The sequence below is a fragment of the Diadema setosum genome, chromosome 5 (genome assembly GCF_964275005.1).
Source record: "Diadema setosum chromosome 5, eeDiaSeto1, whole genome shotgun sequence".
NCBI lineage: Eukaryota > Metazoa > Echinodermata > Echinoidea > Diadematoida > Diadematidae > Diadema > Diadema setosum.
In genome coordinates, this window is record NC_092689.1 from 9,374,293 (window position 1) to 9,390,792 (window position 16,500).

At 38.0% G+C, this 16,500-nt stretch overlaps 1 protein-coding gene across 1 annotated transcript; it reads left to right on the forward strand.

Annotated features, from left to right (window-relative positions):
* The first annotated feature begins 963 nt into the window (after window positions 1–963).
* LOC140229061 (cytochrome P450 4V2-like) lies at window positions 964–16,165 on the forward strand. Its single transcript, XM_072309321.1, has 11 exons — window positions 964–1,135; window positions 1,436–1,554; window positions 8,986–9,071; window positions 9,755–9,948; window positions 10,473–10,542; window positions 11,312–11,438; window positions 12,584–12,766; window positions 13,334–13,436; window positions 14,450–14,584; window positions 15,050–15,229; window positions 16,002–16,165. Exons 1-11 carry the CDS (start codon window positions 964–966, stop codon window positions 16,163–16,165), a joined length of 1,533 nt encoding a protein of 510 aa, XP_072165422.1.
* Window positions 16,166–16,500: the final 335 nt, after the last annotated feature.

Sequence of the window (16,500 nt, forward strand, 5' to 3'; positions counted from 1 at the left end):
CAGTTGTACATACACGGGTGACAATGTGGCTACGCACCATGGTAGTTTGTTGTCATGGTTGTTGCACGGTCAAAAAAATGAATGAATAGAACTAGGCTGCTTGCCGTTCCATCACTGACCATAGTTGTACCATGACTTATGGCAATGTGAATGCGTCTCGGTTCAACTCAGTTGCAAAAAGTTCGAAAGTTCAAACACGGTGCAGTTTAGGCCCTACTATTGAGGGGGCAGTCGGTGTTGAGGAAATGCGTGCATATGATGATAATAACATCTCATGTGTATTATTTTATGGGCACTTCTCAACGTCGTGTTCAAAGTTTTTGTTGTATTTTTATTCAACGGTTGTTCAAGTTGTTAGAGATTCATTTTCGAGGCCATACATGTAGAGACCACAAAATCACCTGCAGAAAACAGCAGCAGTTGGCGACGAGAAAGGCTGAAATTTTTTTTTTGTCCCGCGGGCACAGCCCATATGATTCGTGGGTAAACACACAAAGAACGGAAAACATGTGCTTCATATTCATCCTGTATTATACTGGACGAACGTTCTGCAGTTTGAATCACGGGTATGCATCGCAGTTGTGCCGAGACAACGAGAACAACGTGAATACGTTTGTTATGGGACTGTTCTGCGACACCAGTATAGATTTTGTAGTCAATGTGAATAAGAGCAGGAGGAATGACTATTCACTACCTCACAAAATCTAAGTCCACCCATGTAATGTACATATCTCTGAAAGTCCTAATTACAAGTTCTATAAATTTCTCCGATGTTACCGGTCCAAATAATAGCAAGAATGGTTTATCGCTGTTACTATACAATAAAACACAAACTGTTACCATGGACGGTTCGTGACCGGTGTCATTGTTCCTCATTTATTCCACAATCTAATTGTTTATGTTTTTCTTTTAATTTCAAAGCAAACCATCTGATAGATTGGGAAGACCGTGAAACTGGTAACCATGGGAGCTGGACTAGGCATAGGGATTTGGGCTGCTATCTTCGTTGTGACGTCAATTATAGTCTACTATATGGCCAGGCTAATTCGTATCTACTTACTGATCAGCGAATTCCAGGGACCTCCGGCCCTTCCGTTAATCGGCAACATCCACCAGTTCAGCACAGATTCAAGAGGTTTGTATGACTTGACAAGATCATATAAAGAATGAAAGGAATATATTCCTAGAGGGTTTCCGGTATGTAGGCGTAATATATTATAGTGAGTTTCACTGTACAGTTGCTATCTGAAGGACTTAAGCCAAGTTTCTTAAACGTAGTATACTGGTAGTCATTTCACCCTGAAACGTACCAAATACGAAAACAGCGGGTTTTTTTTTTTTTGGGGGGGGGGTGTTTTTTTTTTTTTTTTTTTTTGTAGACCGAATGTATCGAAGATTTTTCTTTTTTTTTCCCCTTTTTTTTTGACTCCCGAAGAGTTCTTCGTGCACATGAACACAGTGATGGATGAATATCGCCAGAAGACGGGTGGAATTGTCAGATTTTGGCTTGGCCTCAAACCATCTCTGAATATATACGCTGCAAGACACATGGAGGTAAGTTTAAAGCTTTTATAAGTTATTCTCTCACAGTGAAAAACGAAAATACGTGACTGAGAGAGGATACAGACAAGTTGATGATTATGAAAGACTTTCTGGCGAGTAACCACCATGCCAAAAGTTTTTCATAATAATGCAAAGAATGTTTGTGCGTATTAACCTGTGAAGGTTTTATAATGAGAGACATTACACCGTTCACGCGACTGTTTCCTGGATGTTCTTTTGTCCCAAATAGGTGAAAATGATTACCACCAGAAGATGGTCACAAAACAACCACTTTCTTTTAAGTTCGTATATTATTGTATCTAAATTGTTCACTGTAATTTTCATTTCACTTATTTCATTTCCAACAAAACTGCCCTTGTCAAAGGCAAGTAAAAGTCTTAGGATTATCGGGTAGGACATGGGTGAAAAGTTTTCCTTTTGATGAATATGGGATCGAATACAAGAGGGTTTGTAAGTCTGTATAATGCTTTTGTTTGTTGTTTGTTAGTTTTTATATACTATTATGATTATATGTACAATATATGTTGTTGTTCTTTTTTCCTTCTTCTTCATTTTTGTTATTCCAGTAGATTGCGAATTTCACTCTGTATTCATCTTAACAGACAATAAAATGCTTTGTATCCTTGTATCCCTGTAAGTTTGTACATGAATTGTCCTAAGTGCAAACGATAGGAATCGATGATCTTTGAAATGTTGTTCTCATGAAATAGAACATTAGTATGGCATCTCTATATGATTCGCTACAAATAATACGAAGATCTTCCTTTTTTTTTCTATAATTCTTTTCTATTATTCTCTCTATATATGAGAAATTTGTGTTTCCCCGTGCGAGTATGACACAGTTCAAGAAAGTATAGCAAAGTACAGTATACATTTAACATTGTACCGTCAAAGAAAATGTTCCTTGGAAGACTTTCCAAGAAGTTTCTAAAAAGCATACGTTTGGTTTCTTGAAAATTTGACAATTTGTTAACTCTTATACACTAAAGTGATTATAGCAATTCGGTGTTTCAGGTATCAATCAATACATCAGCAGTGGTGAGATAGACAGAAATACGTTAGTCATTAGCGAATATCAAGGGGGCAGTGGGGTAATATATCGTGTTTTCGGGTACCCGCGATCAATTAAATATAATTATTCTGTGATACCCCTACAAACCATGATAGTGTTGGAAAGCTTAGATCCTGAGGAACCCCCCCCCCCAAAAAAAAAAAAAAACAAACAAACAAACAAACAAACAAACAAACAAACAAAAAAACGGTAACCAAGAGACCAGATATCTTGAAATAAGAGAGAGACAGTTTACTTGACATGGTAAAAATTTCTGATGTTTGGGAATCAAAATTCCAACCACTACTATTCAGAGGTTTATAGAGGTATATCGCTTAGTTAAATCAAAGACAAGTACTATGTTGATATAGCAATAATTTAATGACGGCTTTTTGAGATATTCTGCTGTTTAATGGATTGATTACAATTGTTTGAGGAAACAGAAAACCTATATATCCACTGACATACTTTTATTCAAAATATAAGTACCCGTTTTATCATATAAAAACAAATATTTCCTCCAAATTTCAGCAAAATTGGATTAACAGTTTTCAAGTTATAGCAATTTTAGACTGAAAACATGAATCGCCGGTAAATAAAAGGGGAAACCGTAGACGATTCGGATGAGGTTTGGATCTGGTTTATTGCCGTGGCCGAGACAACTACGGCAGGCCAATTGTGCACAAACATAGATTACTACATACACTGTATATAACACAACCAATACTGGCGTGACTTCTTCTTTCTTCCTCTGTTCTCTGACAGCTTAATCATTACTTTCCATTAGCAATCAATCATACGTTTATACAACCTCAAACTTGCCTCTGTTACAAACACTCTGAAAAAACTGAAACTAATCACTAAGTAAAACCACAACTGAACAGTTAGCATATCACCCATCACTGTGATAACAATCACTATACTGTAGTTAATAACAAAACTCTATCGCTGTCAACAAACAATTGATAACCTTATGCATAAACATATTGATCATACAGACTATCAATGTCCAACAAAAATCTTGCCCATTTAACCTCTGCATACAAGTATATCGACACACAAATGTAACTTGACTTGCTTTACGATTTTCACAAAAAAAACACAAAATCATCATATTCATGTAAACTACCGGTACACTGTATTTGCACCAAACTCCACTCAATTACCAACATCATATTGTTCCTAGATTTCTGACAACAACTGAACACAAATCACATTTCACAACAAACTCACTATTGTGTACTGTATCCCAATATCTTCTCTTCCCCCATTAATTAACTAACTATGCTAACATGACACTAGTGAAGCATCACACAAAATTGAAAAAGCCGTATACATGTATATATAATCATAATCATACATTAAGTATACATGGTCATCTGAATAAAACATGAAATTCCTCACTAAGTTGAGCACGTGCAATGTACATGGTACTCATAAAAACATAACTGGATGTGGATTATAACATAACCAGGGCAGACCTGGAAAACACTGTTTTGTTTTCATGAATCAATCCTGCTCAATAATAGTGAATAAACAATCCAGACAACCACACTATGTAAAAATACAAATATGTACATACCGGTAAGTATGTTTACGCTGTACATATATGTGCCAATCTTATGGCAACAATTAACAAAACTGTGCTAATAAGGGGCATGGGCATGATAAAACTACAAATCTGGAATACTGTACTGGAAACATACAATGTATACAGTCATACGAGTCTAATTTACCATGGACAGTAATCAGGAAGCAGGGAAGTTTGCCACCATTTATCAACATTAGTATTAAAAAAATTATCATAATTTTGATCCTCCATGTTTACAAAACAACATACAATACCTGTAGTAATAAATGAGTATACCACATATGTATCCGAAAAAGCGAATAGACAAATACAAAAGTGTACTGTCTTTAAAAATCATACATACCAGTAGATTCCACTCATGTGTCCTATACATTTGGTCAGTAAACAATCTATGACCATCAATAAAAACAAGTGACAAATAATATAATCTTAGGCTAGCTAAATACGACATCAGCATGAGATATTTGTATGGACTTGCACAGGCTGCAAAAACAAACTTATTGTGAGTCAAAATGAAACTGGTTAAATAATGAACATTAAAATAACTAGACGGCTTGTGCATTGACATACACAGTCAACGATATGTTGACATCAACCCTGATAAAAATCGTACATGTCCAGTCTATCTACATGTCTGGTTAAATACTGGTATAAAATGAAATACAGTGTCGTACAGAGCTGCCATACTAGGAACACTAAAAACAAAAAGGCACCATATTCCTGCCTGATAGCCAAAGTGGTAATAATTACAAAAACACACATTGCATCCTTAGTCCAAAGGGCAAAAAACCTTTACTTGAAAAAGATTCAGATCTCGAAAAATCAAAACAGAAAACTGTACGAAAAAAGGGGGAACATTCACAAAATGATCAAAACATCAAATAATACCCAAAGCATTTTACAAAATGTAAGTTTACCTAGTGCAATGACAAAAAGGTGGGTATAAAAACGTACGATACATACAGTTGATGCATGTGGAAAAATGTGAATTACATCAACACACACGTAACATTGTGCACCTACATGTATCGATACACACTACAAACATGGGTACAGAATACAACTTAGATGACCAATTAACCTGGAGGAGATAGGGGCATGGGAGGACCACGGGTTATCGCTGATGGGCGGGAGGAGTCAGGGGGTGCTGAGGGATGGGGAATCCGGAGCACGTAGGGGAGTAGGACATCCATGATACCCACATCAGCGAAGCCATGGGTAGGAGCTCGGGGATCATCAGATGAATGTTCGGTGGGGATCATCTGGTAGAATGCACGCGAGACTCCATCATCGGGAGAGGGGGAGGGATCTCCTTCGGACCACAAACAGGACAGGCACAGGCCGTTGTGCCATGGTGGAGCCTTCCAGGTCGGGTGTGTGTCACGATCGGCGAGGCCAACGTCATCCATAGGGAGGCGGAGGCGAACAGCATTGTTGTAGGCAGGAAAACCCTCTGGTTGGATTTTGGTGACCACGCTGAAGACCACCATGAACTGGTGTTCACTGTCTGGCGGCGTGTAGGAGGGAGAGGCATCATCAGGAGTGAGGTAGTAGCCAGGCGGAGAACCTGTAGAAGATGGTAGTTCACCCTGCAAACGAGTACTGAGGACATCGACTGGCTGATGGGTGAATGTCGCGGTGGTCTTCTCCACACAGGCAGAACCATGACTAGCACGATGTCGATCAATGCCAAATACACGCATGTCCATGTGGGTTGACACCTTGGGTAGAGGGACATGATCCGTGACAGGAAGAGCGTCCTCACCTGTCTGACTGGGAAGAAACTTGGAGAAACCTTGAGGTAAGGTAGCTACCACAAACTGGTACTGCTCATTGTGACTTTGAGGATCATTGTAGGTATTACACCAATTGTCAATGGGCGTGTATTGACCTTGGTTGTTAGACTGTGAGTGTATGTGTGAATTCACTTGTGGTTGATGTGAAGTGTCTGTGAATGTAATGTCAGTGTCAGCGTGAGGGTTTGTATTGCCCATGAAAATGTTTGTGCTAGACTCAGTGAAGAAGGTAACAGAGCTAGGCTCAGTGAAGGGAGGAACAGAGCTAGGCTCAGTGAAGGGAGGCACAGAGCTAGGCTCAGTAAAGGGAGGAACAGAGCTGGGCTCAGTGAAGGGAGGAACAGAGCTGGGCTCAGTGACGGGAGTAACAGAGCTAGGCTCAGTGGAGGGAGGAACAGAGCTGGGCTCAGTGAAGGGAGGAACAGAGCTGGGCTCAGTGGAGGGAGTAACAGAGCTGGGCTCAGTGGAGGGAGTAACAGAGCTAGGCTCAGTGAAGGGAGGAACAGAGCTGGGCTCAGTGAAGGGAGGAACAGAGCAGGGCTCAGTGGAGGGAGTGGCCATATTGGGACTCTCAACACCACAGACTTCAATGCCAACCACACCTGCAGGAACAAAAGTCCATGAATCACTGTCAGAATTTGTCCCATATTTCTGTTCACACTCAAACCAATCACCTTTGTCCACAGCAGTGATCTCACTCTGTCCATCATCATAATTCAGTAACACATACAACATTACTTCATCTTCCGTATTCCCCATCTCACATTCAAACCCTGGATCCTGCACTTTTGTCTCTTTCACCATTAAGCCTACACCAACACCTTCAGGCTGTATGTTGTGTGGCTTACACTCTGCTTCAGCATCCTCTGTATTTTCCATCTCACACTCAAACTCATTGTGATCATGCGCATGTATCTCTTTCTCCATTACACTGACATGAACGGCTTGTGTGTGATGAGTGTTATGTGAATCATAGCCAGCGGATTGATCGCTGATACTGTAAGTGTACATAGTATCATCTCCAAACATAATCTGACCTTTCGAAGGACGAACAGCAATATCATTTTGCTCCATGAAATCTGCACCTGCGAGCACATCGACACCGTCATTCATCACATGATCATCTACGACGAAACCGTTAAACATCAGGTCACAGTCATTGTGGTATAATGTACACGAAACGATACCAACAATATCAAGCTCTGGAAGATCACCTGAGTGACCAAGGGGTACATCAATGTAATCCTCATATCCAGACCCATCGACAAGGATTTCTAAACCAAGCATATCAGCTGCAGTTTCACTGATCAGACTACAGACAGAGCCACTTCGAACTTCAACCTGTATGACCTGATTATCATTCCCTTGCCCCGTAGCAGGGAAGTGTGGAGGTTCACGTTTTGTCGCGTCTGACAACGCGGATTGCTGGCCAAGGCCAACCTGCTGGCCCGCGGGACACCCCCGCTTGGGTGCCTCAGCGGCCGGGGCTGCGCGTCGCTGCATCGACGGGGAGCCGGTGGACCCGGCCACGGCGGCGCATCGCTTTGTTGATGCAACGTGCATATCACTACATGGGACTACACACTATAAATCGCCCAAATACTATATACGTCACCCGAATTATCACTGTAAATTACAACAGAACGCCTACTCCTGCGTATATCAGGCGAGATTCTCCTTTCTCTTGGACTAGGGTAGAGCAAATTAGGTGGCGTTAAATTCGCATCCAGCTGCCACCACGCCAGTAAATAAAAGGGGAAACCGTAGACGATTCGGATGAGGTTTGGATCTGGTTTATTGCCGTGGCCGAGACAACTACGGCAGGCCAATTGTGCACAAACATAGATTACTACATACACTGTATATAACACAACCAATACTGGCGAATGTTGGAAAATATGCAATTAAAGTAAACAATATTGGTTAATTGTGTATTACGATTCCCTTGAATAACAAACATATGTTTGAGCAATGTACAAGTTTCCAGGGACCATGAGACATTGTATTATCTCATTAGGGCATGGCATGTAAACATGGCCCTATATGAACTAAAGATGGCTGCATTATATTACATTTAAAAAACATGGAAACACTCTGGTTGAAATTTGTATATTTTCTGTTATTTTCAAAAATTCATTTTTGGGTTGGATATTGATTGAAAAGGTCCACTTTTGGTTTGAAAATAAGCACTTCCGGTTAGAAAAATGCTTGACATTGATTATCTAATCCTTATTTAGAAAAAAAATGATTACCTGTATATCCCACAAATCCGGTATGTTCTGAAGGGTTATACTTCAGAGATTCCACAGAAATACAAAATTCAATTTTTACCCCACTGCCCCCCCCCCCCTCCCTTAAAGAGAAAGAAATGCTATGCATTCACCATACCGTTTATGTAAAGAACAACTGAATGATGTCCAAGCAAGTTTCCGTCAGGTACACCACAGTCGACATGTTGCAGAATAGATGTATGACCACTGCTATAAAAAAAAAGTGTTTTTGTTTTTGTTTTTGTCATTAACACCTGAACCACTCGTAGGCAACGGTCAATGGTATCAAAAGTTTTTAAGAAATATACATGTAATACAACGGTCAAAAATTCAAGTGAGTAGATTCTCTCGAGGACTAAATACTCAAAACCGAAATAATTCGGCATGTGGTGCATTTAAATCATCTGAGCCCAATCGTTCAGTGCGCAGACCATACAAAAAATTTGACTATTAAATATAGGTTCTCAGATGTACCAAGTTCCTCATATTGTCGGACGACAGTCACGCTTGCGCAAACTTTCTTTTTATATTTCATTTACCGCCTTGCCTTCGTTTCCCCATGAAGTATTGCAGACAAGTGTCAATATACAAAATGCACTCACCTGGAATAAAATGTTCGTTGTGCAACTGTTGCTTTTGTCTAACCAAAAGTCAAATAAACATCAGTGATTGAAAGGGGGAGAGAAATTCTTTACAATTACCGTTTCTATACAGGCAATCTTGAACAACAGCCGACACATGGACAAGGGATTCGGCTACGACTTCGTCAAACCATGGCTCGGTCTCGGATTACTTCTCAGGTACGAAGGCACACAACAAACATGCCTATTTCCCTACAATCATCGAGTTTTGATGTACAACTAGAATAGAAATCATTGCAACTGAACTATATGAAGTGTAAATTAGTGTGATCAAAACACAGTCCAGTTATTAGGTGTTCATGCCACCCTACCTCTACGGCGGGCTACAGAATATAAAACAAAAGGTGATTTCTAAGTTGATATGGCAGATTTGGTTTGTGCTTTTGAAATAGATTCGTTTTTCAAATTCATGAAATTCTTCCGTCGAGATGTTTCCATTGCAACTGATTGACAAATTGCCCTGCATCTACGTAAATATGCACTGTATTGATCAGTGTTTTAGTAGTAGCCATGCTAAAAAAAAAATCATGGGCGTACATACTCGAGCAGGATTCGAACCTATACGACCGGAGATCAGGAGGTCATAGGTTCGAATGCTGCTCAAGTATGTACGCCCATGATTTTTTTTAATCACGGCTACTACTAAAATACTGATCAATTCAGTGCTTATTTACGTCGATGCTGGGCACTTTGTCAATCAGTTGCAATAGATTCGTTTTGATTATCAAAATGGAAGACATTGCAGGTTTACTCTCTCTTTTATACGCAGATGTTCATAAATTTGGTGTTTTTCTTTATTCTTTTTTTTTTTATATTAAATGTGATGAAAATGATTCCCGCAGTTCCGGCAAGAAGTGGTTCCAACGCCGTAAGATGTTGACACCAGCTTTTCACTTTTCCATCCTCCAAAACTTCATGGATGTTTACAACGAGCAGAGCAACATCTTGGCAGAGAAGCTGGACGCGTTTGCAGACAAAAGTGACCCTGTCAACATATTCCCGCTGGTAACCTACTGCGCCCTCGACGTTATTTGTGGTAAGGGTCGAACTAAGAACAAAGTATTTCATCGTATTTCAGCTCACCAGCAAATTTCACAACATGCACAAAGAGCCACTTTTAGAAAGTTAAATCAAGGAACACAAGATATGAAAGGGCACTCCTCTTCATACCAAAAGGCGCACTATTTGAAAAAAAAAAAACGGCATCAGGCTTTTATGCATTCCTCACGTAATTTTCTTTGAAATATCTTTTCAGGCAAATTTGATATTCATTTATTCTACACTCTTCAACCTGTTGATTGATATTTAGTTATGTTTGATGTTTGTATGAAAGTGTGTACGTGTGTATTATGTATGCAACTATAGGTCTATAATTTTTTTTTTAAATCCAGAAACAAAACATATAGTGCAGTTCGACATGTCATCTCTGTAACTAACAAGTAGGCGTGACAAATCGAAAAAGAAAATACGAAAGCAGTTTAATGCTTAAATAGTCCATAGGTAGTCTCTACCACGTCGCCAGAATCTTGCACATTTTTAATGCCCATATCATATTTGCAGACACTGCCATGGGCAAACACATCAATGCACAAGGAGACAGTAACAGTGAATACGTCCATGCCGTCCACGGGTATGTTATCACGTATTGTTCTAAATAAAATAAGTTAATGCTTGAGTACGGTAGTTTGTTAATTTTGATTGAATTTTGAGCTTTGAGCGCAGGATATCTGTGGTTGGGTTCTTGTTTTTTATATAAATAGAACCACATTCTCTTCTCCCTAGCGTTTAAAGGGAAAATACAGGTGCAGTTTAAAGTTAATCTGAAAAGGAGTCAAGATTGTTTTGAACAACAATGAAAACTTGATCAAAATCGGACGAAAAAAAGTAAATGAGTTGATAAACTATTCCCTGATTCTTCAGGAATCCGTTCTTGAACAGTCAACAAGAATATACAAATAGTGAGATGATGATGTCATCCTATCACAACTTGTTATTTAGATTGCACATAAAATTTTGAAATTTCCAGTTTTCAATTCAACCGCAATTACATCCCAGTCTCAAATCTTGAAACATGTATCCGATCACTATTCTGATGTTATTAAATCAGGAATAACACCCCTTTTTACACTTCAATAACAGAATGATTCATGAAAATTACATCGTGTTCTCATCTGCGTCATTTTCGAGGTACTTTGTGCAAAGGCAATCATTCATATGATTACTTTTCTTCGGACGGGGAAATTCATGTTCAGTACGCTTTATAATCTTAAATGATTGTCTAGACTAAAAGCGCAAACTGTTTCTTGTGTGATTTATCTCCATATCACTTTGAATATCACTTTTTATTTTTCCTCTATGTTTCGTTATTCTGTTCGCATGTGTGTGTGCTGTTAAACTAGAATGGTAGAGACAACCTTAATGAGATTCAAATCCCTGTTGTTGTGGTATCACCCAATCTTCCGACTGACAGAAGTAGGAGCACGTCAGAAGAGATTTTTGGAGATACTCCACGGAACAACCAAATCCGTAAGAGCATCTGATGAAAGAATCTCGTACTCACTGAAATCCTCAAGAAATCATTATGTATAATGAATGGTTTTTACGACGTCCCTACGCTGCAATGTATTGCCATTGGTATGTATAGCCCACAAGGGTGTTTCCTCATTTTCAGCAATGTCTGGGCAATTAGCAAGTTCGGAGTTACTCATTTTGTGTTATTTAATTAATTGTGTTATTTATTTTTAATGATGATGTGGACCAGGATGAAATGAAGTTGGAATTATTTTTTTTTTTAATATTCAAATAACACGGTTTTCAATACATTAGAATAAAATACTGATTTTTTTTTTCGAAAAAACATGTATAGGATGAAGTACAACTCTGTTACATCATTAGTATGTCTGTAAAATGCTAAATATGATATTCATTTAATGTAATAACGTGTCTTGATTAAGAATCCATATTATAATAGAATGACAAGCGTTGTATTTTTTTTTATATCTATATTCGTATTCAGTATTATGATAGTGTAAGTTTTATGTTTTATATCACTTTCGGATGACATTTTCCCACTTTTTTTGACATCTGTACTAGTAACATATTTGAAAATGCAATAACTCAGAATTCATATTATCTTCACGTGACATGCACTTCTTTTTACTTAGTTATTCCTTTTTTTTTAGGTTTTCTACCTCATCTCTTCATTTCTTCTGCTTTAATTCTGTGTCTACCTTCTATTTTTCCGTCGCCCTCTTCTTCATTTTCTCCTCCCTTCTGTTCCTTGCTCACTCTTTCTCTCTCTCTCTTCCCTCCTCACCTCCATTCTCATTCCTGCTCTATTTTCCATGTTCTCCTTTTTCTTGATCTTTTACCCAACTTACCGTCAATTGAAAGAATTACCATGTTATCTAGAATAATTATGTGTATCAGGTATAAAATCAGATCAGTATTTTTTTTTGTCGCATAATCAAATTATCTTTTAGATGTATATGAATTGCTTTTTGTTATCCGTGCACTTTTGTTTCCTGATTGGTTCTTTTTGTGCATTATATATTTTCTCTTTGTACATTTTTTGTCAGTGTGCCTGTGTATGCATGTGTATTAAACACAGGCAATTTTATAAAGACAAGATTCTGAAAACTTAGCGACGGTCTGTTTGCTTTATGTATCAGGTGATTCAACAGAGACTAAATCAAGCGGTAGAGCCTAGTGACATCAGTAATGGTGACGAGGGCGCTGTTGCAGGCAAAAAGAAACGACTAGCATTCCTGGACCTTCTCATCCAGATGCACAGGGAAGACCCTAACTTTACCATGCAGGACATCCAGGAGGAAGTGGATACCTTCATGTTCGCGGTAAAAGCAAAGGAAAAAAAAAAGAAATATCTTCTTAACAAAAATTAGTTAATCTCACAAATGTTTTACAGTTGTCATACTCAGACAATTTGTCATAAAGAAGAATTAATCAAAATTAATCAAAAAATTCGGGTTTGAAACATGCTTACAATCATTATTACAGATATGTTAATTCAGAAATAGACTTCATGGCAGATGCATGGGACATTTGTAATGAGATTAAGATTTTATTGAATAGGAATAATTAGAATTAATCGTTATGATGTTTAAGACATAATTATTTTTTTTTCCAGTAATTACATTGCATAAATTTATTACCTTCATGTAGGTACCACCTGTAGTTTGTACTAAAGCTTCATTAATAGCTGAAAGCACTTCTAAAACAAAGAGCATAACACTCATTCAACACTATCTATCTTCTATTAAGATAAGAGCAATGCGTCGATTTTCCTCTCCTAGAAATTTTCTTCCAACACTTAATAGATTTTTGATTATCTCAGTGTGACGCACAACCTAACACATATACCTTGGAATAAGTTTGCACTTTTCCACTCACATCCAACCCAGGGCCATGATACAACTGCTACAGCCATGAGCTGGGCTTTACTTCTCATTGGACTCCATCCCGGAGTGCAAGCCCGCCTTCATGAAGAGATTGACAAAGTGCTAGGTAGGATCTCGTGTTTGCTCAGGTCCATTCGATGTTAGCATGCCTAAAATGATAAGGAAAATTCAGCAATTGATGTATATATATAATCATATATGTATACATATATATATTATATATATATATATATATATATTACATATATATATATTATATATATCATATATATATATATATCTGTATATTATATATATATATATATACATATATATATCCCAGACTTGTAGATGTATCTGTAACAGTATTTCGTTTTGGAATTCAATTTCATAAAATTGGGGGGGGGGGGGAATCTATCTCTTTTAAAGCTGGGCGCTAGGCATCTGCTGTACGAATTTATGACCCCGCACGATGCTGTCATTTTACTGCACTTAATTATCAATGTAAAAGTTATTACGTTCAAAGTTCAAATCTATTTTCATTTCCACGACAAAAACATTAAAACAACTATATAAGATGTAGAAGCAGAACATATTGCAAAAACGTAAATTAACAAAATACATGTGAAAGTGAGTAACAAAATCAAGAATCCATAATTATATTTTTTATATTTTGTTAGATATATTATTATACATATGTATAGTACAAATTAAGTAAGGATGCAAATGGAAATGGAGGGTCCCACTGAAATGGAACCCTCAGAAAATGCATAAAAGAACGAATGATGAATTAATGAAACTACAAACAGATATAAAACAAAATCATAGGAATCAATGTCAACTGACATGAGATCAAATTATGAAGAAAAAAAGAAAAAAGTAGTGAGGTATTTCGTCGCTAAAGGACAAAGGATTCAATATTATGTTTGGAAAACGTGTTTGATTGTGTTCGGTTTAGTTTTGGGCAGTGAAGAATTCTCTACGTATTAATAAGTAGCATGTAGCTTGAAATCAGACCAGGTACTTCAAGCAGATTTTGCAAGCAGAATTGATCGTTCCCCTTAATGTGCCCCTATGTTTCCTTCCCCCCCCCCCTCACGTTTCCTATTCCATTCTCCCCAACCCTGACTTGGACGCCAGGGGAGAGTAACCGCTATGTTACCTCTGAGGATTTGGGCAACATGTCATATCTGTCCTTAGTCATGAAGGAGAGTCTGCGCCTCTTTCCCTCTGTTCCAGTGATCTCGAGGAAACTCGACTGTGATATAATGCTCGGTATGTCTTGGTCTGTTAGTACAATTATGTATGATTACATATTGGTCTTACCATCTTTCTCAAATTACATGCATTAGTTATTCTAATAACTCATCAGATCATAGTGCATGTTGTTTTCCACTTTATCTTTGCTTTCGTGTTTTCCTTTCAAGAACGACATCGCTTAGAATATGTTTTAATCGGCATGCAAGGGCACTATGAGAATCCATTTCTATCCTTTCGTTGTCAGCACACAAAAAGTACTGACCGTATAAAATAACAAATGGCATAGGAATTTTATTAGGATCTAAAATTACGTAACTTTTCATCAAAAACTTCATTGAAAATTAAAGCTTTTAATATTTTGATGTGAACTTGAATTACAAAGCAATGACATCGACCGGGAAATCTATATTTTGATCACGTAATGATCAAAGACTGTTGAAAACGTGTAGCATTTATTTCTGAAACGTTGTTTTCATTCAGAAGGAAAACTTGTCCCGAAGGAAACGGATATCACGTTAGTAATCAGCAGCCTTCACTATGACCCGGAACAGTTTCCGGACCCGGAGAGATTTGACCCAGATCGTTTTCTTCCGGAAAACTGTACCAAGAGACATCCATACGCCTATCTTCCGTTCTCGGCCGGAGGAAGAAATTGCATCGGTTGGTCTACTGATATTAATATCATCATCTGCAACATCTAAAAGTCTTTCCATTTCTCCCCCCCCCCCCTCTCTCTCTCTCTATCTCTCTCTTTCTTTCTTTCTTTCTTTCTTTTTCTTTCTTTCTTTCTATGTTTAGTGGAGGCTGGGAGCGAGGAGAATTGATGTGTATTAGTGTGTCTTGTACAATTGATTAGTCACATGTGGAAATAAAACTCTGATTTAAAAAACATCATGTTACATCCATGATTTAGATGGTAGGGTCTATAGCTTTTAACATTATAAATGTCATGTGACATTTGCCCATGAGGAAGAATAAAGCAATACAAGCTATAAATGGACAGCATTGTAAAATGATAGATATCCCCAAGCATATCATAATCATACCAACCAACATGAATAACTGGAGGCAGGGGCGTAGCATCAGACATAATCAATAGGTAATTATGCACTCTGCTCCATAATGACGTACCACCATCCCCTGTGATGTCACAAAGGATATAATCTCGGAAGTTACTTTGCAGACATGCGTTGCTGTGTGGATGGCGTGGAATTTTTCGTTTTACATAAGACTGCTTTTTAGATTTGATACGGACAGATTTGTTCAAGTTGGTATATAACGTAGTTGCCCAAAACAATGACAATAATGTAATAAATGAAAGACTGATTGTATGAATGAATAAGAGAAAGAAAATTCTTTTAAAGCATGCTTAAGATGCAAGGTTGAATGGGTATACGATAACAAATTTCATTTTGGTTTGACGATTGAACAGGTCAGAAGTTCGCTATGCTGGAAGCTAGGATTACCCTCGCCAACCTTCTCAGAAGGTTCTCCTTCCAGTCGACTCAGACCATCGAAGAGGCCAAACCCGCAAGTGGGTTCACGATCAAACCAGCGGAAGGCAAGATCCTCCTCAGAGTCACCAGGAGGAAGTAAACACACGAGGTTACCTCTACCAAGGAGTTTCTTCAACCAGCACCCGACAATACCGACTCCTCTCTTAAACACGCAGTGTTCTTTAGCAGGAAAGTGTAATACATTGATTAAAGCCGCGATGCTGAAAAAGGCACTATAAATGCAATTTGAAATACATTGTACATAAATGACTGATGAATTTGGTGAAAGACTTAACTCTCAATGTTAAAGTTGGACTGAATTTTTTTTTTACGTCTTAGCGTGAAAAATGCTCATATGATTTTTTTTTTTTTTTTGTCTGTAGTTCTTAACGTGGTTTTTAATTTTTGCATAAATATCAGTGATTAACTCTGCAG

What these genes read in the sequence shown, in the direction of transcription:
- LOC140229061 (XM_072309321.1), top strand. Translation starts at nt 964, where the DNA reads ATGGGAGCTGGACTAGGCATAGGGATTTGGGCTGCTATCTTCGTTGTG. An exon ending in GTTCAGCACAGATTCAAGAG is followed by an intron (nt 1,136 to 1,435) that starts GTTTGTATGACT and finishes TGACTCCCGAAG; the next exon opens with AGTTCTTCGTGCACATGAAC. An exon ending in CGACTGTGATATAATGCTCG is followed by an intron (nt 14,585 to 15,049) that starts GTATGTCTTGGT and finishes GTTTTCATTCAG; the next exon opens with AAGGAAAACTTGTCCCGAAG.